The sequence below is a fragment of the Morchella importuna genome (assembly GCF_003444635.1).
Source record: "Morchella importuna strain M04M26 chromosome Unknown Morimp01GS008, whole genome shotgun sequence".
NCBI classification, from domain to species: domain Eukaryota; kingdom Fungi; phylum Ascomycota; class Pezizomycetes; order Pezizales; family Morchellaceae; genus Morchella; species Morchella importuna.
The window spans coordinates 798,341-824,966 of record NW_025763405.1 but is presented as its reverse complement, the minus strand read 5'-3'; the positions used below and the strand labels follow the sequence as shown (position 1 = coordinate 824,966).

Genomic DNA, 26,626 nt, shown 5'->3' with positions numbered 1-26,626 from the left:
TAATATATTGTCAATTCGGGGAGAATGGGTGTGAGATCGGAGGTGAGATGTCAAAATATGTACTAACGACGGTTTCATAGTTTCTCACCCCCTCATGCCATTATCCATCCTGTATACGTATATACACTATCCTTCTATCTCCATATACTTGTTATCCCATTAAACAGAGGTTTAGTCTCGGTAATAGTGGCGGAACGTCAATGCTCACACCCAGCCTTAGAAGTAGCGGTACGAGTAAAGGGAAGAGCTCACTGGATCTTGCTTTCAGGCTTTGAGAATGAGGTGTTGGGTACTTACATATAGGCTTTGTGTAATCGTGTCAGGACACGGTTCAATTTCCAACTCTGAACACTGCTTGAACTATGTGCCGATAGCTTGCGTGATGTCGCGCACAAGGGATATCGGCAGTCTCGGCCATACGTATAAGGAGTCACTGGATAGGATATATTACAGTATCTTCATAATCTCATGCATTGTGACTTGAATTAGGCTTAGTGTACTCTAGTTGTCACGTATGTTAGAGGTCATTATATTACTCACTGTATATGAGAACATCATCATTGCCTGTACTTAAAGTCCGCCTGCACCTACAAACATTCAATACTCGGACCAATTTACAATATTCCCCCACATTGACATGCATGCACGCAGGAGGCGCATCGGTGCTGAGTCATCGAGACAATACCTCGCAGAATATATATAACCCCCCTCCAATACCGTTTTTTGAGATCCACGGATTACTTTCATGATCTATATCTGGAACGATGCTGCTACTTCTACCAGTCAAGCTACTCGAGCAGATCTTGGACTATGTGGTGACTCTCCCTTCCCTTTCTTCCCATCTTCCTCTAGCTTCTCCCTACTCCCCCGCAACCCCCCCCACAACCCCCACATCTATCCCTATCCCCCTCTCTTAACTCCCACCGTTATGATCTACTTACACAAATACTAATAACGATACATCACAGGCAATACACGACTCAGTGCAAATAAGCACCACAATCATTCTTGCATCTACTGTCCCCATAGCGCTTAGCTCCCTCGTCTTGACCTGCCGGGCCCTTTACAGACATCTCCTTCAAACGCTCTACCGAACCGTCGCGTTCTGCGCCGAAGACTACCCGCACTGTATCTTCAATCCCTCACTCGTGCAGCACACCACCACACTTGTTGTCCTGCCCGCCGACCCCTATAAACGCCGAAATGAGGCAAGTGCATTTCTCGGGGATGCCGTCATCAAAAGGGCGCTAGAAAACTTCCACAACATCCAGAATCTATATCTACTCACAAAGTTTCCGAAAACTATTTTCGAAGTGGCCAATAGCTATAACCTGATATCCCTGACCTGCGGAGACGATGCACTGAAGCACTACATACCAAATCAGTGGCGCCTGCGCTCATTAAGCGTTCAACGCTGCCCGTACACGTGTGGGCTGGGCCCCTTACTATCCGCAAATTCCGACACCCTAGAGCATCTTGCGCTGGCATTGGTTGAGGGATTCCGTTATGGGGGGTTTTCCGAGTATGAGCCGTTCCCACTCATGCCGGAGGTCAGAAGTCTCAACCTTTTCGGATGGGATGTGAGGCTTATCACACGGCTGGCTGTGGCCATCCGTTTCGATCGACTGCACACTCTCCAGCTCGTCGCTGATACTCACCGCGTTAGCCCGCAGTATCGAGGCGCCGTCGGCCATAGTGGCAATTATTCCCCGGAGGCGTCCGACGTCCTAGGAGCAAGCGGCCTTACCGGGCTGCGGAAGCTGAGCATATATACAGATCCCTTATCATAGGGCTTGTGCGGTGCTGGAGCTCATGACGGACGCGTTGGAGGAGCTGCATCTCATCTGGCCACAGTGTGGGCTGATGCCTTATGATGGGCCTCGCGATCACCTATTGCCGCAAACTATCGCGAGGAAGTGTCGGGGGCTGAAGGCGCTAACATGCACTAGTCCACTTGTATGCGTGCGGTCCGACATAGCGCTGAGGATTATAACATTTAATGCGGATGACCTGGCGGTGATAGCGGCGGGTTGCGAGGGGCTATCAGATCTCCTGATTGGCGTGAGGAATGATGATTTGGTACGTAGGTGTATTGGCCCAGTGGCACCATATCGTTGGCCCAGCAATATATATGGACATGCACTTTGAGATAGGCCTGCAGCATCTTTCGCTTACACTGCTTCACAGAGCTCTGCGGTTGCGGCACTTGGTTTATTCCCCGATCTCCACCACCTGCATCTAGACCTGTGGGCCACACCGTTACTCTCACAGCCTGTTCCGCCTCCGCCGAGTCTGCGCGATCGCGGCTGGGGTCTGCTCAGAGCCTCGAATCGGTCGCCGTGCTCGGCGCGGGAGTTCCTGACCACAAGGCAATCGGCACTGGATTCAGCATTGGAGGAGGTAAAGCAGGGCTCGCCAACCCTCGATGGAATATCTGTCACCGGGTATGACCGGTGTCCCCGGGCCTAGATAGTCTTAGCAGCGAGGTGTGTATGCCGTCATGAGAGACTATATAAGGGGTGGAGGTTGAAGCAGATTTCTGACGTCCTGATCTTGTTGTAGTGGATTAAACCGGGGGCGCCGGTGAGAGAGGTGTGTATGGACGAGATGAGGAGACGAATGAAGTTTCCGCTCGCGGGACGTGGGGCGTGGAACGATGCGTTTAAGCCCATTGGGTTTTCCTCGTCAATATGGATCACCGGTGTCTTGATTTGATATGGAAATGTATTTCCAGGTGGGTCCGCGGGGGTGGCGTTGGACGGTTGTGCCGCGGGGCTTATTGTGTCTGTCGTGGTGGTGGTAAGGCGATAAAGTGCCAGCTGGCATACCGGTATGGCGGAGGGAAGGTGTACCTGGATAAAAGCACACATTTATGAGATTGGATCTGAGTATATATCCCGTCTCTGTTATGGGTAGGCGCGTGTTAAGAGCGCCTAACCAACACCGTCATGAGAAATACGCTGTGTAGAGTGAGGGAATCAATGGCCATCGATCGTGCAGTATGCAAGAACCATATAGGGACCAAACGGGAAAGGTACGTACGCGTATTGTCTTGCCCTACTTCATCTCCTCCCTTCTTCTAGTAATGTCGAGCGAGGTAATGTGTCTTTATGGCATCTATCACGGCACCCGCCTCACATAGACCTGCATGCATCCGATCTTTTGTCTACTCCTTTCTCCATCGATCCTTGTCTTTCTCTCCACTGTTCTACTGCCACCTAGCGATGTTTCCATAAGCCGTCGGGGTGGCGACCCAAGGCCTATCGTTAACAAGCAGAAATTATGCTCTTCTCCGGACCCCGCATGCAATCCCGATTAGATTGAACCCCGACTCAACAAAACCTGCCATATATACCACTGTCGGTAAATTTGCAAACTGGTATGTATAAAAATTAAACCTCTGGCGGTGGTACGTGGAATTTCAGGTGGTGGGTTAGGGTTATGGGACCTTTTTTTTTATGAAGATCATCCTAGTTTTTCTAGTTTCTGTTTAGCCATAGATTAGCGGGTAGCTAATGTAGATATGAGGGAAAATGCATACAGTCGAATCTCGCTATCAGGGTACGGGAATTTCAAAACATTGGGTCGCGGATTGCCCTTATATAGAGAGAGTGTACCTACATGGAAATTAGGGTTAGGGTTATTTCGGTCCAATAATGGATAGAGGGACTAGGAATTAATGGAGACCTACGAGTAGTAGGAGAGATCTGACACGTACCCGAACTTTTCTATAAGGTATGCACTAAAAGAAATGTTCAAGTTGCTAGGGGTATCCTTATAGTAAGCATTCGGTCATTTCCCCTAATCTTTAATCACACAAAAAAGGATTGAACCATAGGTCCATTTATGCGCGATCACCCATAGCGAGATTTGACTGTATCAGTAGTAATTATTTTTGCTTGGCAATTACACCCAGTTAACCCAACTCACCAGAGGACAATCCCCCCGGATGTGTACGCCCAGATAGCCCATCATACCACCCGTTGCATGCGGGGTCTGGCTCTTTGGTTTCGAATCGCAGGAACTATCGCCATAGCTGATCACTACACGGCTCTTGCAGCATTTCCGGAGGTATGCAGGTCGTTAAATACCGGCTTGGCGCCAATGTTGCTTCCCCGAGACTACTAAGGGTTCGGACCTGTAAAATTACGGTACCGTAATGTATTGTATTTTATGTATTTTACTGTGTTTTCCCCAATAATACGGCGAAAAATACAGACTAAGAAAAACTAATCCTAAATAGGGAATGCAGGGGTGTAAATCACCAAAAATCACCCACTTTTCTAGAACTGGTTTATGTACTGTTTCCCTTTTATCAACTTCACTAGCCTTCCTACTCATAGTGCCCACATTTGGTTTGGTTTTTATCGTTTGCATTTTTTCTTCTCAGGTCTCATGGCCTTGGCAGCAAGGGTGCCGTATGTATGGTATTATTGATATTTTACCGATCCCTACCCGAGACCCCGGCGCGGCCGCATGTGGCTGGGGAGTAGAGGGTATGTAGTTCCCAACAGGTGGTATGTAGATAGGGGATGGTTGTGGAGATGAAGATTTGGGGTACTCGCGTTGATGAGGTTCATGGAGCCGCAATGGACAGTGGGGTGTGGGCGCGGCAATGGGTACACGAAGGCGTTTATCTCTTAAACCGTCACCAAAGTACTGACCCGCCAAAAAAAAAAAAAAAAAAGGTAACTGACGGGTTAAGGGATAAGGAGCTGATGAATTATGTAATCTTTTCATCTTTGAGTAGATGTTCTGGCACTGAGAGAAGGGCCCCCGTATGGTAATGCCAATAGTAAACTACATATATTCAAGTCCTCTCGGACTTATATGGCTAGTGATAAGAGAAGGAATTCAGTATTGGGACCGGAAATCTCAAGAGATCCTTTTAGTGATACGGAGGGGCTTATACAGGATGTATACATCTGAAAGAGGGAGATCGAATTGGCTCTATTCTTGCTGCTTGGTGCTTACCCAGGGATTTTGGTATTGCTTCCGGGTTGACCGGAGGAAGAAATAAGCTCTCCGGGAAGGATTTTTCTTAGTGTGCTATATATACCGTTTATCAGGGCCGGATGGTGCTATCCCTTGTCTCGAACCAAACCCTTCGGCTTGGCGTTGAATAAATGAATCAACAACAAAGCCGTTGGGCACTTCGTAACCATTAATTATTAAATAAAGCACGTGACCCAAAGTCTGGTTCGAGACAAGTGCTATCCCATTGTGAGATATAATCTTTTTTTTTCGCGGGAGTTCGGGGTACTTGAAAAACCCCCGGAATTATTCACCAGCACCACCGAAGTGTCGCCCCTCCCTAGGACTACACCTAGGAGCGGCTGTAGAAAAGTCTTGAAGTAAAGTATACATCTTAATTTAATTTTGCCAACTTATATCAAAGTGCAATCCGTCATTTTAGGGTTGGACCAAAAATTGCTGCTTCGTACCTTTGCTGCGCGCATCCACAAGGAATTCCGCAATATCGATATTGCCGTAGTGGGTTGTTATACAGCGGTGGGTAATAAGTCATCAGACGGAACGCCACCAAATACGCGTTTGCAGGCAAAATTGTGGCTAGGTCGTCCGATGACTTATTACCCACCGCTGTACAGAAAGTAATGAACAGTGATTCTTGATCTAGAGACTATCAATGAGGACTCTCGATCTCAGGCCGGGCGTCCATGATTAATCAACGGCTATTGGGATGTGTACCTACTTGGTTTATTTTCATACGCACGTAAGACTGTGGAATTGACAAAGATCAGTAAACAAGAAATGTCACATAAAGCCGATCAGTATGTTGTCTTGGGCTATATCTATTCACAAATCGATTTTGATTGTTTAGGACCTACCTACCAGCGTGCGTATAGTGCTAGGACAGAAGTTTTGGCGATTTTTTCAATCGCCTCGATAGTAACCATGGGCGATTCCTCAACCACCTGTTGCGTAACCACGAATAGGCCTCAGAACCACTTCAAATTTTGCGAGTGAATACTTTATATCTATATTGTAAATTCGATTTAATTACATCCATAGTATCTGAACTCCTTGCCATCTAATACTTTGTATACCATCCTTCTGCCTCTATAAGAGCCTCTACTCGATCCAACATTGATTTTGTCAGATTTTCAAAGAAATCCGGTTCTATTTCTTCCCACACAAGTGGAAGAACTTCAGCAAGCCTTGCTCTAACTACTTCTAGACCTCCTCTAGTGTTTACAAGGTTCGAGTAAGATGTGTGAAACTTATCCTTGAGGCGTTTCCAAACATGCTCGATAGGGTTTATACTAGGTGAATAAGGAGGCTAGTCTTCCAACCTGATATCATTTGCCGTCAACCAAATCGTAGGAGAGTATGCCGTATGTACTGCCAGTGGGGAATTATCCTGCATGAATGTTGCATCGCCCAGTGTCTCTTGTACTCGTTCATAGACCGGTTTCATGCAGGTGTCGAGGAGGTGGGTATAGACAAACTGGTACATAGATTTGACAATAATAGGGACAAATGTACCGCGATTCCTCCCCCAAAACAGCCCCAAACCATCAGTTTTACCTCCCCACTCTTTTGTCTAGGGTTAATACAGACTTTTTTCCATTTTTCCCACCAAGAACGGAATACCCATACTGTAAGGTTGCATGCAATTAATGAATTAAACAAAAAAAAAAAAAACGGAATACCCATATTTGACCGGAATATCTGCATTTTTCTACCGAGCATTCATCACCCCAAATGGCCTTGCCCCAGTCTTCTACCGTCCAATGCCTATGTGCAAGGGCCCAAGCAAGTCTCCTAGCAACGTGTTTAGGTTTTAAGAGTGGTCTGAATGCGGCGCTCCACTTGCGAATACCTCTCTTCTGGAGGTAGCGTTTCACAGTCCTAATTGAGACCTCAGGTGCTAGATTGTCCCATATTTGGCGAAAAGACTGTGTTCTCTTTTCTTTTGCATCTGTAAAAACCCGATTTCGGGTCCTAAGATTCATCTTAAGAGGTCTCCCAGGTGCAGGTAAATTTCTGATAGAGTTGCGAGCTTGGTAACGGCGGATAAAATTTCTGACAGTACTCTCTGAGCGGGGGTGTGTCAAGCGAGGGAGGATTTTGGCTACATGACTAAACTCCTGCCAAAGAGCGACAATTTGGCCTCTTTCAAAGTCAGATAGGCGACCCTGCCCTTCAGTTCTGTCTTCTTCCGGCATCTCTGTATTGAATTGTGGTGATTTGAAGTGGGGCCGAAGTTGTGAAAAGTTGGGGTTTGCGCCGTTGTCGTAGAATCGCCAAAACTTCTGTTACCCGAGTGTACGTATACCTCCGTGGATACTCCACAAGCGTGTCTAACCAGCCATTAATATCTGATACTATTCTCCCTATCTTACCTAAAGGCGGAAATCAAATAAACCGGTGGAAGCATCCACGAAGAAATATCGCCAATCGGAAGAGGAGTAACGAGCTAGTCATGAACGATCACTTGGTTTTGTAACACGCACGACATCTCGCCGTCATGGGTAGTTCTTTTCGAACACCAGCATATATACAGACCCACCCGTACAGCCAGTGAATCTAAATTCTGTCGGTAAGCATGTATTTCGATGTCTCTGCTGGTATCGCACTTTTTTTTCTTTTCTTTCTTTCTTTTTTTTTATTTGGGGGGGGTTTGGAACGGTAGGGGGTCAACCCTATTCCGACCAGTACATGTCAGCAAAAGATATATCGTCTCTGTATGTGGGTGTTGGTATAAACATACAGGTCATCCCGGGTGATCTCTAACACGTGCACAGTGTTGCGGTGTTGTGTGGAAATGTTGCTTAGATAAACACCTCCGGAGGTGTTTATCAATACCATGCGATTTTTATAGAGAGATTCTGATAGCAGAACACCAAAATATATGGGGTTAAGAGTACCATTGTATGGATTTTTTTCCGTCCGAGCAGGGCCGTAGTATTTCTCTGACCCCCTCAAAAACTCTTTTTCTTTTTCTTTTTCATCTTTTTTTTTTTTGCCTCTCTCTCTAGCGGTTTTGACAATTTCTATGTGTGTCATGCCCATGATGCTGCCTGAAGTGTGAATTTACGCCAAGAGGTTCCGACTGAGCATGACACAGAGTTTCTATCGCATTTGACTTGGAAATAGAAGCCTGAAGCTACTGATTTGTGACGTCACCAGAATAATAAGCAGGTAAATTTGAAGACATTCTGTTAATTTCGACGGATGATTTGGGGCGAAACAGGAGCTGCTATAGCGACGTGATTCTCGGAGGACAAAAACTCAGGTTCCTGAAGTAAGACGTAGCTCGATTGATACGATGGTGAGACTAGTTAGAAGAGGAGAGAACACTCAGGAACGACGCCCAGTTACATCAGACACAGTATCCCTGTTGTGGCTCACAATCCATCTAGTTCTCGCCTGCGCCACAACGTCGTGCTAAAGCTCAGTCAGCTATGAGAAAAATAACCCGAGAGAGTGTAGAAACCCCTTTTCGTGGATGTCCGCAAAAAAACCATTGTATTGGTACCCACCTGAAGGCCATTTATGCCCAGACAACCGAGACATAAGATATCACTCGGTGCCTCGACATAGCAACTGGGTTTGGCCTGTGCGACCACGGAGATCCTCGCAAAAAGAAAAGAATAGAGAGCTCATCTTTCAGGATCCATGAAGATATGGGGGGAGTACCTGGGGAGACAGACGGCCGCGCCTGCGCAAGGTGGCCTCGCTTAGCCACATGCTCCACTGGCGTAAAACTCAACGCCGGGGGTCGAATGCTGCATAGTTTTCGATCCAAACCTGACAAAGTTTGAAAGGATTTTCGCTTGGGATTGAAAACTTTCTTTTGGGGGAGGAAGTGTGGGTCCGAAGTTTCAACAGAATGTTTTGGTGGCGGTTGAGTAAAATGTTTGACCACCAATGATCGCCCACACCCGAAAATTTCGGTATGTATCTCGAGACCCATATAAGATTTTTTTTCTTCCTATTGAGGTAGAGCCCTGAGTCTTATCCCTGTTGTATTTACCACTTTCCAAATGGTTCTCTGCTTCCCTCTGAAAAGGGTGGCCATAGAAGGTGTGGGTAACCACATGGTGTTGTTATCCCCGCATTAACCTCATCCACCAGCCCGCATGCCCGCCTTAGCCTCATCTACCAACCTGCCTGCCCGCCGAGAGTTTTTTTAGCCGACTCACTAACACGATTAGGGTGATGTCTCGTTCTATGGTGCCATACGCCTTTTGGTGCATTTGGAGCACGATTTGATCAAATCTTCATCGTCACAAAACACCACAAAATTAAATAAGAATAACCAAATCTAAAGTAAGTAGTCACCTTCTACCATATCTTGAAGTTCGAAATGACTACAGATATCATCAGCTAACATGTCTGAACCTAGTAGAGAATGGACGCACAGAACCAACACCAGGCCCAGAGCGGGGGGGTGGGCGCCTCCGGAGTGGAAGTCCAGGTAAGGGGACATACATCTTTTCAACTGGCAATAACAATGGACAGAAACTAACAGACTGTGATGAGTGCTAGGAGGATACTGAGGGTGCCAGAGATGCCGTGGAGGCCCCCCCCACCACCACCATCACCACCACCGCCACCACCACCACCACAGCCACCATCGCCTCCTCCTCCTCCTCCTCCGCCTCTACGGCTGCCAATGAGACCCAGCTCACTCCCGCAAGGGAGGCTAGGTCTGACCCTGAGGGATCCGGCGCTCACGAGGCGGGCGTGGGTGATAGTGGGGTGGCCCCGCCTATCCGTAGGCGCGGGAGGGAGGAGCCACGAGTGGGACTGTGGGAGAAGACCAAGGCAGCGGCCTTGAGGGGGGGCAAAGAGGCACTAAACAGCCTCAACGTGAAGGGGATGCTTTCGGGGACGAAGAAGGCGAAAGATTTGGAGACGCGTTAGAAATATGAAGCTATTTATGCCTCGCAGTGTCTCTCATATCTTCTCACTCACACAATGTGGAAGGGTCCAGAGTTGTTTCGTGTGAAATTGAATCAAATTAGGGTGTTCGTTGACATGTTTACATTGGAGTTGCAATTGTGTACAAGAGTAGACAACGCAGTTCAAATCCACGCCCAAAATCCAGTGCTTTCAGATTTTGAACACAAATATGTACTAAACTATTTTCAGTAGCCCTTTTGGAAATAATTTCTGAATTGACAATTAGCTGAGTGTTAGACATTGACATGAATGGACCGTAGGGAAAGAGGAAGGCCCACTGTTTAGTAGTACCATGGAGTGCCAAGTTTGTTGTCAACGTAGTCTACCTCGATAGACTACTATAATTGAAAGATAGAAAACATAGGAAATGTGCACGTGTGCCAGGGGAACCTTGAAGTAAGCGTCGGGTTGGTGTTGGGAAAGAGTTTGTTCGAGGGGGGTGTTATCTTCCAGGTTACAACCCCCTTCATATTATAAACTAGCGTCTGGAAAACTTGATGAGGATTTGACTCGTGAGAAGGAGAGCTCGAAGTGTTTGAGTCTGAAACTCAAGCCCAAATCTCGATCCAGCTTGGCCTTTCTCCAATACAAGAGCGCGAGCAGTAGTGTCCCCGACGCTCTTAGTAGTTCCGGACAATTATCCTTCTGGTCGTTGGGGACATATTCTTGAGGCAGATACACAAGATCGCTCATCCTCGAGGACTACACTAGCCAGGACAAACACGATATTATCAATCCGTAATGTCCCATTGATGGGATTTAGTCTTTATAAACCTACTAATAGCTAGTTTTGGTAAAAGCCCCAGCAGAGGTTTTGCAGCGTGCTGAGGGCTGTAAACGCCTTTATCGAGACGATGATGTCAATTTTAACTATACTGGTTGAAAGATGTTCTTTGGTAATGCTGAATTGGATTGAATTTGATTTAGTCTTTCTTGGTAGCCTTCTTTTCTAGGTGGGAGTGCCCGGAGAATACAACAACAGCAAGAGACTATCACCAATACTACACACCAATCAGATTCCGTAGTCTAGATTAATGGATGGTCTAAATCTTCGGAATATGTGTTAAAAAGGTGTCTAGAGGCACCCCTGTAGTAACTGCTGGTGAGAGTTTAGCGGGTATATGGAAGGAGCTCTCGCAATATCTATAATCGTCGTTTTGTGCTTACCAGGTGGTCCGATGGATAGGACGTCTCTGGAGCTCGAGCCGCACACCCACTTATGCAACTTTGACGGTGTGGATGATCGGTATAGATTGGACCTGAGAGCCGATCCTGAAGCCTGGTGCTCTGGGTGGAAGGTGGGCGTAGGTTGTGAGCCGACGTGGGGTGGGGTTTCCGCTCATGTGGCGGCTCAGAATCTATTTGTGATATGATCTTGTCCAGAGGATTAGGGTAGTATTCCCAGCTTGAGAAAACAACGTGAGAACCAGTCCCGTCCAAATGACGTTCCTTACCTCCTCTTTGATTACGCTCATCAGTCCTATTAATTAACCAACCGAGGTACTTCGTGTGTCGCTGGGGGTGGCCTGTGCTGGCCGGAACTGGCTGATACGATATAATTGAATTTCTTGGTAGAATTGCTATTTTTCTATTTGCAATTACAATTGCAATCTCTATCTCTGAGCAAGGTTTAGGATTCACTAGAGTCCCCGGGGAAGAAACACGTTTATTTGTTGTTTCTCTGGCCCGTTCAAGCATTAGCCTCAGCATCGAACCGATCTAGGCTAGTTTACCTCATGCTCACGTCACATTACGTAGTCAGGATAAGTTGACTACATAATATATGGGCTCTGCCTCATAAAAACCTCCGGCATCGATCGTCGTGGTGCATATCCCACCCCCCAATGTTTCTTCTAACTAGGCCAGGCACTGCAGAATTACAATTCCTGGCAATCATATTAATCTAAGTCTCTCTCCCTAGTTTAATTTCGGTATTGGTTGGGACCCCAAAAAGTGTATTATTTTCACGTTGAGGATGAAGCATGGATTGCCGGTCCTTGTCTTGCAAAGCATTGGTGCCTCAGCCTCTCTTAATCAAATGATTTCTATTCGCCTGCATGTAACTATCCTATGCATATATAGCTATTAGGTACGCTGGTGCCTCCCATACTTGTCTACCCACTAGTTGATGAATGGGGTGCACGACTGAGAAGCCGGTGACGCCGGACGTCTTATATATGCGATGTCATTTTATAAATGGCCACTCAATAGGCAGTATCCGGAATAACTATCAGATTGTCTGACTCTATATAACCTTTACACTAGTAAGGCAAATACTCGCGGTAATTATCCATAGGGGCGCGACTCGGGGGCGGGAAGAGTTTATGAATCTCTATTAAAATGTAATATCAATACATATTAAAACGGAGTTTGAAAAGAGTCATGCGGAAGACTTCTTATGCTGATGAACGCTTCAATCACAAGGAAACATCTACCAAGAGTAAGAAAGAAAAGGAGAACGACAACAAGGCACTGCCCGACGATTTCCACTATATGAGCTACCCTCTTACCTATACGAGAGGTATGGCTAGCTGGAGGAAGGAGGTGCAGAAACAACCGATCAACTCTTACTTCAACCCATTCAAGCAGCCTTTTAACCCTAGAGTCCTCGCCATCTATAACAAAGCCGAGCTCAAAAATCAAGGGAACAATTCCTACAACTATCGATGATATCTTCCATAGGCGTGACTCGGTCGCCGTTGGAAAGTGGCTATTCCAATACAAGGCGTGCCATGCGGCATATGACACCGGAAATAAAACATACACTACCGTGGTGAGCGCTCGAATATAATACTGGCGCTGATTTCCACCTTGCTTGTGGATATTTGCTCCAAGAGTATAGATATTATGCATTCTGGTCTTAGAAACCAGAAGCGGCATCTTCTGGTCATAGGTATTTTCGCCATATCTTTCGATTGCGGCTGTGATTATTAAATCCTTCCCCGAAGTTATTGCCCTTACCGCAGAGTGTAGATTGGCAATATCTGTCTTGTCTAAGGCAATGCTTGGAAGGTCGATCTTTGAGGATACTGGTGTGCTATCTAGATCTAACGATATCCTCAGCTTTCCATCAATTGCAGCGTATTCTGCGGGTCCAATGTATTCTACCAAAGGCCTATGAGACCTCTCGGTATGCTGAAAGAAGTTTCTGATTCTCGACCTCATGGAGCTATTTTTTAAAGGTATAATTGGAGTTCCGTTTTCGCTCGGCGGCCGGGTGTCAGGCCCTTCCCGGGCGGAAAGACGGGGAACTGGTACGTCCGTCGGTATAGGGATGGCTTTAAAACCTTCTGGGACGAGATTTTCATCGGCGCAAAAAAATATCTTGTCCAACGCCCCTTCGGTAACCGCGTAGTGGTACCCATTATCCTTCTTAATAATATCGAGAAACTCGCCATCCTCCTTTAACTCCGGAGTCTGATCAACCATACCCTGCGCACCAGGACAGGGAGCTGTTCTGCTGGTGCTGGGGTGGTTGAAACGCTTATATTCAGGCAAGATAGGTTCCCACGGGAGTGAGGGGAAAGAAGAACGACAATGAGACTTGCAAGCTCAACGTCACTGATTACCGGAATCGGGTCTGAAATATCGAGTGGTTTATTCCACCATATTCCATACGTAAACATCGTACAGATAACATGTAGTACAACATGAGATTCTAAAGTGGTTACGGAAAGGTGCCTTTTCGCTCGAACCAAACATTGGACCAACATCCAGGTGATTTGAAGAAAGACCATAAGTTTGACAAATACATCTGCTTTGTTCTTGTCTGCAATGGATCTTTTCCGAAGGATTTCAGGAGACACCAGGCCACTCTCCAGCAGAAATAGCAAGCCATTTGGTGTGAGGATATTGGAAAATTGTGAATATTCTTCTATTTTCCCAACAGAATATCCCCCCATACACACAAAAAAACAGTCCTCCATGTCAAGTATATCATTACTAGCCTTGGGGCTAATTTCATTCCTCTTCCGCCATTCTTGTCGAAATCTCCACGCGTCGCAGTGGTCAATGAGCGCGGCGAATAGGAGTACTTCTGGAAAAAACATTCCAGCAATAACCCATTTAATCTTAAACAGACCTCGACTAAGGCTTGACGTGCTGGCTTGAACGGGCGGGTGCATAGCGCTCCATACACAGAGGAACAGGGTAGAAACGCATGTCCGAAGAATACCGAGTGTCCCGCGACCCTTAGGCTCACCCACCCAGGAACTCTGATAGCCTTGTGTTGGTGATGTGCTATTGTCGATGGGTGCAGCTGCGGTGACAATAACTAGCATAGCTAGGATTGGCCATGTACTAACCAAATCGCTGGGAAATTTCATCTTTGAAAAGGTTTTTCTCAGAACGACCTAATGATATGACTCCAAGGGTCTTGTGTTCAGTTGTGTTATCGCCCTATTCGAGGGGCGGGGGGTCTCCTATGTCGTTCTACCTCAAACGTATTAGCATGCCCAATGGTATATTCAATTTTAAGAAGCTTCTTACATCATAGAAGAGCAGTAGCTCATGGGGGATTGTATTGAAAACAAGATGCTCCTAAATGCTCACGTCCAGCTAGAGATCTAGGCCACCTGGTTCGTAATACTCATTGAAGTTAGAATTTATTTACCCGTGGTATAGGAATGATTATTCACCTTTTGTTTTTTTTTGATATATATATCTGACCCTTATAGTCACTGTGAATGATCGGATTGTGGTACGGAGTGGTATTCCCGGTATTATCTACGTACGAACATTGGTTAGATACGAATTTCGCGGGGGTGAGAAAGGAGGTGTACCTGATTTATAATGGTTGATCGGGGTGAAACGTGAATGATGCTTCGGAATATTGGCTCTATCAAAATGGGCGCTGTAAGAGATTTTCGGGCAGGCGGGGGTTAATTGGTATTCGGCCTCTGTTCGTGAATGCCTCCTCGATATATAGTAAACACCCTTCCTAGCCCCAGGCGGCGGTGATAATATAGCATGAGATAACTCAAATATAACTCATATGCATACTTTTTCATTTACGCTCCTGTTCCTACCCGGCCCCGGAACCTCACATAGCTACCCTTCCGCCGTGTATGCTACTCTGTTGTTCATAGTTTAATCATGCAAGTGAAAAAGCTATTATATTGATTTTTCCGTGTCTTTATGCACACCACTCGAGTCCGGAATGGCATGTGGAGGCCTTTTATTCCTACTGATATGTGCGAAGCGCGAGAGGCAATATGCAATTCCATAATCTGTTCCCTACCCAAGTACCTCCGCAGACAATATATGATCGACCTTGGCTGGAATAGCCCTGGATATCTGAGCAGAGCTCCGAAACAACAAAAAGCTTGCGGTAAATGCTTAATATACTTTGCTACAGCTATATGTAGATATGCGGATGCTGGGACCGGGTATCTTCTCTAGTATGAAAGACGATGTTGATTTCTCTCTCTATGAATTCAAAGAAACGACATTCTCTTCTAAGGGAAGTTTTATTTTAATGCGCACCTTCTACAGGAGATTTACTAATAGTTATACCAGTTTTCTATCGCAACCGTTGTTATTTCTATTCTACTATTGTATGTCCATACCAGGCGCACATTTCCAGGTATCACCTCCGGTCTGGTTCAATTTGAGCATTTGAATTTCGTTCTAGTAGACCACCAATAGGAAAACATCTCATGACTCATATTCAGGCACTCAAGATTCATTCATCTAAACCTTCTTTGCCTCGTTCGATGACTACTACCACGGGCATCGACAGATCGGGGATGCTCAAGTACACAAATATGGCACCCGCGCATGCAATATCAGCCGTGTTCCATACGTGGAATCTCAGATTTACAAGGCGTACTTTCTGATACAAGGGAAACAGGGGCGGATGGAACAGGTCGACCTGCGGAGCGTGTAATAGGGACGTGCACGGATAGCTACACGGGATGGCTGTTCTATATTTGCTCCCTTGTGACGTAAAAAGAGGGTGGCAGTTAACAATGAGTGCACCCTCACAACTGCTGTGATAGCGGAGACCCGCCGTTCAACTCATATCACCACAGTTACTCTATAGCGAATTGCCGGTGCATTGCTGAAAATGTGTGTGTTTATCAATGGTATCTGGTCCTTATATTTACTCTGGGGGATATTGGTCTTGAGGACGGAGGCTGGGAAACCATATTGATTGGGGCTGTACCCGCGTGTTCACGAACTCGATAATAGAAAGATCTCTATGCCGGGTCAGCTGTGCCTATTTATGCAAACTGCGCGTATCCGTCCTGTTATTAGATGTGCGGGGCTATGGAAGAACGGATTGATGCCTATGCGCAACAAAGATCGCCGAAGATTCCAAGGTGAAATAGCTATTACCTGTTAGAATTTTGATACTGGAATTGATCTGTAGAGAAGGGTGTGTGCTCGCGATTGTAATCTTCAATTATTCCGAGACATATTTTTAGGTGGAGGGCGGAAGGATGCATCCGATTTATATCACATCATCATTATCACCATTACCAGGCTTTTAGATTAAGCGAATGAGGTAATTCACGAGAGTGCTTCCAAGCAACGGCAGATCGCAGGACTCTGCTTTAATTTACAAGTACAAGAGTGTAAGGCGGTTTTTCCTACGGTACTGACATTCATATGCGCACAGCTGACCATATCCTCATTCCAGATATTAAAGTACTCTCCCAATGCCCTCCGCAGTATCATGCCGGGGTATATGGCGGTATATTTATGCCTGTGTTATCAATATAACAGCTAGCAGTGCTAAAGTTAATACTGATATGTTGGGTCCGTACTCACTTACACTTATCCCACCTTACCTGTGTGCCATGTGCTGGCAGTGATACCGTAGCTAATTAAACTTTGTGGAATCTGTGAATATGTCGGTATATATGCATATGGCGGCGGTGGCGCAATATATCGGCGGTGCCACGAGACCCTTATGCTCGGAAACGGTTAGCAAACTAGCCACTAGGTGTTTTCCCGGAGGTAAGATTAAAGCAAATTAATACTTGTACAATAGCTGCACCGGTAATTGGCTTCGACTCCTAAATCCCCGGTGCTTGGCTAGGGGTTATTCTCCAACGGCTATGGGAAGCAGAACCTACCAGTGAAACCCGGAGGAGCATGGTGTTATTCTAGTTTCTAGTGCACCGTGCAAGCACTACCAGTTAGAAGTGGTATTATACCCTTAAGAACTTGAATAGTTCCCTCCCCGGCAATTAGATGCACGCCCCACGGACGTACGTACCAGCGTGGGAGGGTTGGGATTTCCCGAAATCTGTTCCGTTCCATATAGGACTTTTCGTGTCGACGTACATAGAATACATGTAAAGGTATTCTAACATTGCGGGAATGAAATTTGCTTTCTCCTATATACTTGATAGAAATAAGTACTGCTCGCACCCCCAGATTGCATTTGAACGGTGAACTACAACATAAGTGCGAGTACCTTCTACTATAGGCTCGTCTCTAACGAATCTGCTTCTGGATGGGCAGACCACTGCTAAGTATGGCATATGTAGGAGACTACCCCCACCAGAGACTGCTCGATGTTGTTTTTCGTTCAGCGAAAAAGATATATCATGCTTAACTAGTTTCCAGTAGCTGTTGATATCGACCCAAGATCAAGAAAAAAAACAGCACCCAAGGATCAGAAGCCGGCGACAAAAAAAAATTGATGTTGCCCCGATTGGGATTCGAACCCAAGATCTCCTCACAGCTCTAAACCTACGCGCTGAGTTTCTGGTGTGTTAACCACTACACTACCAGGGCATATCTGTTTCTGTGGTAGACTTAGCTTTGGGCCCATCTCCTCGAGCCCCTTGGAAGGGTGGGGTATTGTGTGTACGCGGAGGTACTGTTTCCCGCAGTATTCTACATCCCCCTTCTTCTAATACTTACTTGTATACATACATCACTAGAGGTTTCCATATTTGTTACCAACCGGAATCATTTCATGATTAGCCACCTCAATTTATACTAACAATGCAAATAGGGTTGGTGAATGAAATAAAGCCTTACGTTTCTCTCTTCCCTCCTACTCTGGCCGGGAACCCTTTACCTTTGGAAATACTTTCCCAGGCGGAGTAAACTGAACCATCACTTTGTCGAAGGGCTGTTCCAGCGTATTCCAGTACGTACACCTTAACGTTCGAATCTATGTCGGGAGCCTGGTTTCAGGGCTAATCATTACCCGTTAGCTGCTTAATTTCTTTTATCCTGACCTTTTATAGGTTAGGAGAAATTAAGAGAGATAGGAGATACGGTCAGTAGTATATGAATAACAACTACACGGAATATAAACCTATCACTACCTACTTGTTTGCTAGCCAACCTCCGCATCTGGTAAGTGTGGTGTTTGAAACTAAACCCCGAGATCGAAATTCCGCAAACTTGACTAACATGAGTATTCAAGGAATAAAAGAACGAGTGCCTCTTTACTGCTTCAATCCTATCTCGATACCCCTCTCGCATCAATCGCCGTGATGGTGGAATCCGGGGGTGCACCGATGCCGCGCACGTTTATCAATATATACCCCACCCCCCGTTTCACTAAATACACTTGCCATAATCGCCAGTCGCCGATTTTCGGCGCTATATATTAGCTCGACCTCGAATTCACCTAATAAAGGAAACATCTGGGTCGCCCCCAAAGATTTTTCGCTGAGAAACGGCAAGGGCAACGTCTACACCACTACAGCGAACGAATAATACTTGGCGGTAACCTTGGCCTATTAGGTTTTCGTGATGGATCTTCTGCTCATATATTCCATTGCAAGAGACTTTCTGTCCCGGATCCCGGACCCTGTCTATTTAGCACCCCTTCGCTGTCGAGGTTGAGATGTTGGTATGCTAGCTCGGGGGTCTGCACGTTTTCACCACGGCGCTTGATGAGGCAACTCTACTAGCAATGTCGCTTAGTATATTGGTCACGTGCAGGCAAGGCGTTGAGGTCAGTGGCGCAACTGAGACGCCCACCATTCAAGTTGACAACGGCGAACACCAATAGCATGGGAAAGAGCTGCGGATCAAAGGAGATTTCTTTGCCCATTCGGGCCGCTATTCTTACGCTCCATTTGTTCACAAATATGTCGTGGACAGAGATCTCTAAGCTGTTAATGGTTCATCCAGAAACAGCGAGATTGATCTGCAAGAGAGCAAGGGTACGTACTATAGACCCAATATTCATGTGTTCTAAAGGGTTAATGATTTGATATAGGAGAATGCCCCCGGAGAGAAAACTACCAGAGATCTCTATACTGCATTAGAGGGGCAAAAAAGACCTGGAAAACCGGAAATTATACCTCCCGAGTCTCAAGTCTCAACCAGGTTAAAAGAGGTAGCGCTTCAAGACCAAGAGCACCGAGAGAAGAAATGGGTGGACATAGCGGATGAGGTTGGAATAGTCGCATCACGTACCACTATTGAACGGGTAATGCACAATCAGCATCACCTAGGACGATTCAATTCAATTGTCAAACCTCCCTTGGATCGAAAAAACAAGGAAAAACGACTTGAGCTGGTGGATCGTGCCAATGGTATTCCCGCAAATTGCTGGATGTTCTCGGATGAGTGTTTTATTGAGGTTAATGCACAATCAAAAAACCGCCACGGTCGCATTACTAGGCCAGTAGGATCGAATCCGTATGACTATGCACACCACCGAGTCAAAGAACCAGCTGGGGCTAAATTCATGATATGGAGCTGTATATCCTTTGGCTATCGTGGACCTTTGTTTATTTGGGAGAAGGAAACAAATGAAGAAAGACAATTCTACGATGATATAGTGAACCGGGAAAATAATGAGAAGAAAGAGCGTCAAATTACGCAGCAAAGATTAGCCACGCAGCCTGGGACTGAAGAATACCGAATTCTTTCAGACATCAACGAACACATCAAACAACTAGATCAGGCTAGTCCATTGCCCTCTAGTCGCTCACGTCAAAAAAGAAGGGCAGAATAGGAATTTAAAGAGGAGATTATTAAAAGAGGAGATAGGTCAAATGGGGGCATTGATAGGATTTTGTATAGGGAGAAGATCTGTCGGCCTCTTCTATATCCATTTGTTCAGATGGTACAGAGAGAGACTGGATGTGAGATGTGGCTTGTAGAAGATAATGCTCCTGCTCATATTCTCTGTAAACGGCTGTCACAGGAGGAGAGGGAGAGACTTGGTATCAAAGGATTGATATGGCCCCCAAATTCACCTGATGTGAACAAGATAGAATCTCTCTGGATGTACCTCAAAAATGCGGTATCTCGGCACCATTTATCAGGCCAAAGTCAGGCTGCAAAAGAGGAGGCCAAAAGAATAATTAAAATGGAGTGGGAGGCGATTCCTATAGATCTCATCAACAAACATTGTTTGGGGGTTCAACACAAACTACAGCAGATAAGAGATCACGGAGGGGATAACAACTTTCATGGTTAATTACAATCTGTACAATTATTCGTGGTCATGTCAAAGTGTTCGTCAATGGCCTTCATTACTACTATGCCGCTGACTGCGACGCCTTGCCTGCACGTGACCAATATACTAAGCGACATTGCTAGTAGCTCAGAGGTCACTTTCTCGCGGAAAAAACCGAATAAGAGCCTAGTAATAAATGTCTCTGCCTACGGAACCTCACACGCAACACACCTCTTGCTATTCTTCCGCCCTTAGATATGGCAGAAAACCGCTTTTGGGGGGGGGGGGGGGGCATATCTCCACCGTTCTACTTTATCAGCTGAGTACAATTTTCCAGAAATGTTTAGCGACACAGCTTAGTTCGATTTTACCTCTTCACAATATGTTTCTCTCCGTTCAGTTCGTGCCTTGTTGGGTGAAGCCTATTTTGTGCCCGGCCGGAACGCTTCATACAACACACTGACATCTTTTTTGCTAATCCACCATAGCCCTAACCCTAAATACCATTGATGTAACAGCTCTGAAGTTTTTGTAACGGAGGAGTTACTCGGTTAGTCCAGCGGTGTGCCTCTTACTTCGGTTTAATTCTGTTCTGTTCTATTCCAGCTTTTCCTGAAATGGAGTATGGACCATTTACCGGCGTTGGTGGCGCATTTCCGGGGGAGAGTTTCGGGCAGGGAGGGGTCCTCAGACCTATCAAATTTGGTACTGTTGAGCCCATTCTTTCGACTTGTTACCGGCAAGGATGGCAATAACAGTCGGTCGGTCAGAATACCAAACCCCACGCAAGCTGTCCTTTTGAGGTTGAGGTGGCAGATGCGTGGTCAACAACCGGTGAGACGATATGTTACATGTCTCGATACTGGGGAAGTCAAATCGTTTACTACATCCATCTGCTACAAGAAACTAAACCTTGACTTGCTATTACTTCCATGTTCTTGGTATTGGAATTCTAGAGGATATGGTTAGTGTCAAAGGAATGCCGCAAGGCTACATTGATTTGCCCCCAACAGAATGCTTTTAGTACCGGAGGTGCTATAATGCTAACTGAAAAGGCAAAAGTAGTCAAAAAGGTGAAAACTGGATGTGATTTAGATCTATATTATATTATATTAAACAATGTACAACCCCTTCCTGGGATACCTCCGGTCACTGGTTTAACCCCCTCTCCCCCATCCCCTCTCCCCCAAGGCCGGCCTAAAAATGCAGGGATGCTCGGAGGTAAGAGGTAGGAAATAGGATTAGGATATACCTCCCTTAGGTATTCAATTACTAGCTATATATAGTAACGTTAGTTTAGGGCATTCGTGACTATATGAAGTACATGTTAGAGAGGTTCAAATGTACTTACTTAACCCCCAAGGCGCAATGACATGAGGTCCTTCACCTCCTCCCCGTTCTAAGCACAACATTCAGTAATTGCCTGCAATACATAGGACAAGCTAGAGTTGTGCTTACATGGGGCAGCTCCTTATGAGTTTCCTGCTCATGCGAATTCTCTTTTTCATTCTTATTGGCACTACTATTAGGATGTTAGCTAATACCATACGGAAATGAAATTGACTTCAATGAGAGCCAGAAGAGATCTACTTACTTCATAATTGTTAAGGATTTGTGGTGTTATGAGATTGCGACTTAGATGCTCAAATACGCTTAGGACGTTAGCTAATACCATACAGGAGAGAAATTGAGTTCAATGAGGAGCAGAACCGATATACTCACTTCATAGTTGCCACTATGTCAGGTGGCAACCGGACTTGCCAACGCAGCGCTTCTGTACGCGTGACGAGGCTGCGGATGTTGTTGAGTGGGCAGAGTCAGGGCTTCCAATGGGCCCCGTCTGATATGGGCTTGCCCGGGCTGTTGATGGGCTGGGCTGGGCTGGGCCTCTATTTACATAGCTGGGCTGGGCCGGGCCGGTGTCCTTTCGGGCTGGGGCTATGGTCCCTGGGCTTGGGCAGGAAAACTGGCATTTTTCGAACACCAAAATACATTTTGTAGATGGAAAAAAGATTCAATGTGCTGAGAAAATTTGAACTGCATCTATTTTAATTATTTAATGCACTTTAGATTTATATCCCCGATTTATGGGCTATTTGGGCCTAGCCCGGGCGTTTCTGTCCCCGCTGTGTATGGATACCGAGGTATCTGTAGGGCTTAGTCGAGGCTACGGATATTGTTGAGTGCTTACTGAAAGCAAGTCAGTACTAATTCCAGTGGAGCAGTAGAGAGAAAGGAAATATATTGGTCTTACTTTGATCAACCCCCCCAGATCTATCTGGGGTTCCAAGTTCGATCCTTTGTTGCCAGCAAAGCTGGAACATTGTCTGTTCATCTTTACTAGTAGGTTGGAACGTGTTAGCTAATGCCGTAAGCGGAGAAGTAGGACACTTTGAGAAGTAAGAGAAGACTACTCACTGATAAAAATGCAGTGGGTTAGCACCAATCCCCTGCGCCCTAGCGGTGGGTAAGGGTATCGAGGCTTCGGATATTAGAAAGTAATCATTTTTTATCGGTTCTGTTGGCCTGAAGCACAAGATGATGCGAACGTTCTTAATGTCACGCTCGCATCATCCTGGCCCGCCCTAAACCTTTGATGCCACTCTTGACACCAAAACACCCCCCGAGGAACCGCGAGAAGCCGGCGCCCGCGTCCTCTGCCAGCTCCATCCCCTACCCTTTGAGGGCTCTTTTCGGCCCCGCTTGTCGATGACGGTAGGGGGAGGTGCGCCTGGTTCAGTGGGGTCCTCTTCGCCAGCCCCCACGTCGACATCGGCGATGGTATCGCTGGCAGCATCACCCTGCTCAGCTACACCATCTCCATTTTCCGGAAGTCTAAACGGATCCGCCCTCTATTAGTTCGATTCCCTGCGACGTACAAACAGAAAGATACTCACCAGGAACACCGACCCTAACGCGTCTCCAAATCTTTCGCCTTCTTCGTCCCCGAAAGCATCCCCTTCACGTTGAGGCTGTTTGGTGCCTCTTTGCCCCCCCTCAAGGCCGCTGCCTTGGTCTTCTCCCACAGTCCCACTCGTGGCTCCTCCCTCCCGCGCCTACGGATAGGCGGGGCCACCCCACTATCACCCACGCCCGCCTCGTGAGCGCCGGACTCCTCAGGGTCAGATCTAGCCTCCCTTGCGGGAGTGAGCTGGGTGTCATTGGCAGCCGTAGAGGCGGAGGAAGAGGCGATGGTGGCTGTGGTGGTGGTGGTGGTGGTGGTGGTGGTGGTGGGGGGGGGCTTCCACGGAATCTCTGGCACCCTCAGTATCCTCCTAGCACTCATCACAGTCTGTTAGTTTCTGTCCATTGTTATTGTCAGTTGAAAAGATGTATGTTCTCTTACCTGGACTTCCACTCCGGAGGCGCCCACCCCCCCCGCTCTGGGCCTGGTGTTGGTTCTGTGCGTCCATTCTCTACTAGGTTCAGACATGTTAGCTGATGCTATCTGTAGTCATTTCGAACTTCAAGATATGGTAGAAGGTGACTACTTACTTTAGATCTGGTTATTCTTATTTAATTTGGTGGTGTTGGAGGAGCAGGCCCAGTCGGGGGTTATGATTTCCCCTTCCGGACCTGTCACCGCAGTGATGTTGCCTGAGGTGGGGTAGGCGGGGGGAGGCAGAGGCTTCTTCGGGGGACTATGATTTTCCCTCCTCGGACCCATTGACGCGCGGGAGCCTGCCTCGGGGTTCTGATACCAGTTATTAGCAGTTGCTTAGATATACAATAATTGGGAAAGGTCGCTGGAGGTAGGTAATCTATCTTACGTCTGGCCTTCCGCTGCCGACGCCTCGGTGAAAGGGGGACGAGGCTGCAGAGATTGTTAAGGGGAGTTTCTGATCGATCGTTATTATCAATTGCTAATCTGAGGTGATGAAGGGCGATGTTATTACATTTTGATGGCGGTCTTCCGCTGGTGCTCTTCTTGCCCACCCCTAGGTTCAGGATGTTAATTACTACCTTCAAGTTTCGACAGGAGCGATATACTCACTAGCATCACCCGCGGGGATACAACGCTATTGATGTTGATGATGCCCCGTCAACTATCCGTCGACCCCAATTGGCGGGCGAGGCTACGGACATTGTTGGGTAATTTTCTGATAAATCGTTAATATCAATTGTCAATCCCTAGAGATAGAGCGGATGCTCTTACTTTTTAGCACCAGGCTTCCACTGGTGTTTCCACTGCGCCTTTTGTGGTCCACCGCTACATTCAGGATGTCAATTATCACAGGCAATCATCGACAGAAGGGATATACCTACCACAACTATCTGCGGGGCGAAATAGTGGTGTCGAATACGATCCGCCAGCCCCAATTGGCGGGCGAGGCTGCGGATATTGTTGAGACTTGGTCATCTTCAATTGGCGGACGAGGCTGCGGACGTTGGTGAGGATGTGTCGAGTGACGACCATGACAAGATCTCTGTTGGCTGGCAACGTCGAACATTGTTGACACAGCCGCGTTGGCACAGTGACCATGTGCGATGAGAGTGTCACAACAGGACGGGCGGCCGCTCGTTATATACGTCGACCGACGGAGGCGGCGCTAGTGCGCGGCTCCTTTCTATATCACAGATAAAAGAATTCTTCGTCGACCGAAAATGTGGTTAGAATGGAAAAATGTTTTCAACAACACCCATTCTATGACAGAAGATGTGGTTTTGGGCGAAAAAACTGGTTTTGATGGGAATTAGCATTCTATGACGGTGGGTGGGCTGGTGGAGTGAGGTCCTATATTGACGGATGCTTCTTACGACGATCAATGGGGAAAACAGGACGAAAATAGCAACGAATGCGACGAAAAGTGCCATTGTAACTGTAGTTGCCCAATCTTTTCCAAAATGATTATTGAGTTCCGTCCCTCCACCGGGGTATGTATTCGTCCCTTGAAGAGAGTTTTCACGCCATTATATGGGAGATACGGGAAAATAATTGTAGCAATCGAGTGGCGGCATAACCTACGAGTGTACTTTTCCTAGGTTTTTTCTTGTTTTGCTCTTTTTTTCCCCTTTTTTGAATCAACAGAATCACCGGAATCAATCTGTCGAAAACCGCCACCGAAACTCCGAACCCACTCATTCTATTTTCGTCCGCCGCCCGAGGGCATGCACTCGTTCTTTGAATGGCAGAATGACACGCACCCTCATTGAATTTGCACTACTAGCGTTCCTTCTTGATCGCTGTGATGCGTTTCTCTTCGTATTGCTAGAGTACGTATTCCTGGGAATCACATATATATTATCACTTGGCTTCCAACCCCTGCAACACAAGGGAGTAGGTGAATAAGCCACAACCACAGTAATCGATACGTTCTCGGGGTCCTAAGCATTCCCAATTCTAGTGTACATCATTGAAGAAATACCATATGAAGGTGACGTACGACCACAGTGGTGTCGTGGTGGAGCACGTTCGATCACTCGCTGGGTTAGGTTTACTTTCTGCATCATGCGATCTGACTCGGTTGGGTTAGGGTCTTTTGTGGAACCACACATTAATCCTGTTGTAGATAATAACCCCCAGCGGCATAGGTTTCTGGAATTTAACCACGCATAATACATGCAGTCCCGCATCTTTATAGTCACGATAAATGATCGTTCCGGCTATTGCCCCATGCGAAGATGAATGGATAGAGTTCATGAATCAAATAGACCCCCCCCCCGGGGCCCTCTGAAGGGGGTCTATAGGAAACAAATAGACACACTGTTCTATTCGTTAGAACACCAAGGTCTGGTCTGTCCGGCGATAGAGCACCCGCTATAGCTTACGGGAAGGCGTCCATTTACCCAGGTACTCCACATAAATCGGGGTAGACAATTATTCAGCACCTCCGGTATTCCACCTAACTGGGGCCGCCAGTCCAATCTTCACGATTCCAACTTGCAGCTTTCTCTTGGATATGGGAGGAGGGAGTGAGAAATGAAACCTCGGTAGGTTGCTCTTCAACCTGCTTCTCAACATGGATAAGTGGCGGCAATAGCGCCCGTCTCTGTGCCACAGTCGAACGCACCCCAGGCGTAAGAACAATAACACATCAGTACCGAAAATGTTGAATATAAGAGTTTTCAATCTTAACTATGCAGTGGCCACAAATGCGAAGTCTCGGGGGTCTTCGGTTCACTCACATGGCTACCTGATGGGACTCCAACCTCGACAAAACGGGATATCTTAAGAGTAAGCTTCAAAATACTAGAGGCGGTTATAGGACCCTGATAATACGCTTATACTTCCTGGGGGAGCCGATAAAGACCCTAGAGCGCTTCCCGGGGCCGGGGGCGCCAATTAGCGTAGAATAGAGCATAGTT

General features: G+C 46.7%; 6 protein-coding genes across 6 annotated transcripts; 4 read left to right on the top strand and 2 right to left on the bottom strand.

The window, feature by feature from the left end:
• Nucleotides 1-764: 764 nt before the first annotated feature.
• On the top strand, nt 765-2,715 carry LAJ45_03722 (uncharacterized protein; the record flags this gene model as incomplete). Its single annotated transcript, XM_046113306.1, has 6 exons — nt 765-815; nt 969-1,724; nt 1,777-2,079; nt 2,154-2,400; nt 2,470-2,486; nt 2,563-2,715. 6 exons carry the CDS (start codon nt 765-767, stop codon nt 2,713-2,715), a joined length of 1,527 nt encoding a protein of 508 aa, XP_045973599.1.
• Nucleotides 2,716-2,981: 266 nt separating this feature from the next.
• On the top strand, nt 2,982-3,664 carry LAJ45_03721 (uncharacterized protein; the record flags this gene model as incomplete). The annotated part of the gene is made up of 3 exons (XM_046113305.1): nt 2,982-3,034; nt 3,278-3,379; nt 3,544-3,664. 3 exons carry the CDS (start codon nt 2,982-2,984, stop codon nt 3,662-3,664), a joined length of 276 nt encoding a protein of 91 aa, XP_045973598.1.
• A 5,715-nt stretch (nt 3,665-9,379) lies between these two features.
• Nucleotides 9,380-9,894, top strand: LAJ45_03720 (uncharacterized protein; the record flags this gene model as incomplete). Its single annotated transcript, XM_046113304.1, has 2 exons — nt 9,380-9,445; nt 9,517-9,894. The coding sequence occupies 2 exons, from the start codon at nt 9,380-9,382 to the stop codon at nt 9,892-9,894; spliced, it is 444 nt and encodes a 147-aa protein (XP_045973597.1).
• A 2,397-nt stretch (nt 9,895-12,291) lies between these two features.
• Nucleotides 12,292-13,362, bottom strand: LAJ45_03719 (uncharacterized protein; the record flags this gene model as incomplete). The annotated part of the gene is made up of 1 exon (XM_046113303.1): nt 12,292-13,362. One exon carries the CDS (start codon nt 13,360-13,362, stop codon nt 12,292-12,294), a length of 1,071 nt encoding a protein of 356 aa, XP_045973596.1.
• Nucleotides 13,363-18,920: 5,558 nt separating this feature from the next.
• LAJ45_03718 (uncharacterized protein) lies at nt 18,921-19,873 on the top strand (the record flags this gene model as incomplete). The annotated part of the gene is made up of 2 exons (XM_046113302.1): nt 18,921-19,073; nt 19,130-19,873. 2 exons carry the CDS (start codon nt 18,921-18,923, stop codon nt 19,871-19,873), a joined length of 897 nt encoding a protein of 298 aa, XP_045973595.1.
• A 3,032-nt stretch (nt 19,874-22,905) lies between these two features.
• On the bottom strand, nt 22,906-23,753 carry LAJ45_03717 (uncharacterized protein; the record flags this gene model as incomplete). Its single annotated transcript, XM_046113301.1, has 3 exons — nt 22,906-23,129; nt 23,237-23,612; nt 23,667-23,753. 3 exons carry the CDS (start codon nt 23,751-23,753, stop codon nt 22,906-22,908), a joined length of 687 nt encoding a protein of 228 aa, XP_045973594.1.
• Between the last annotated feature and the right edge of the window lie 2,873 nt (nt 23,754-26,626).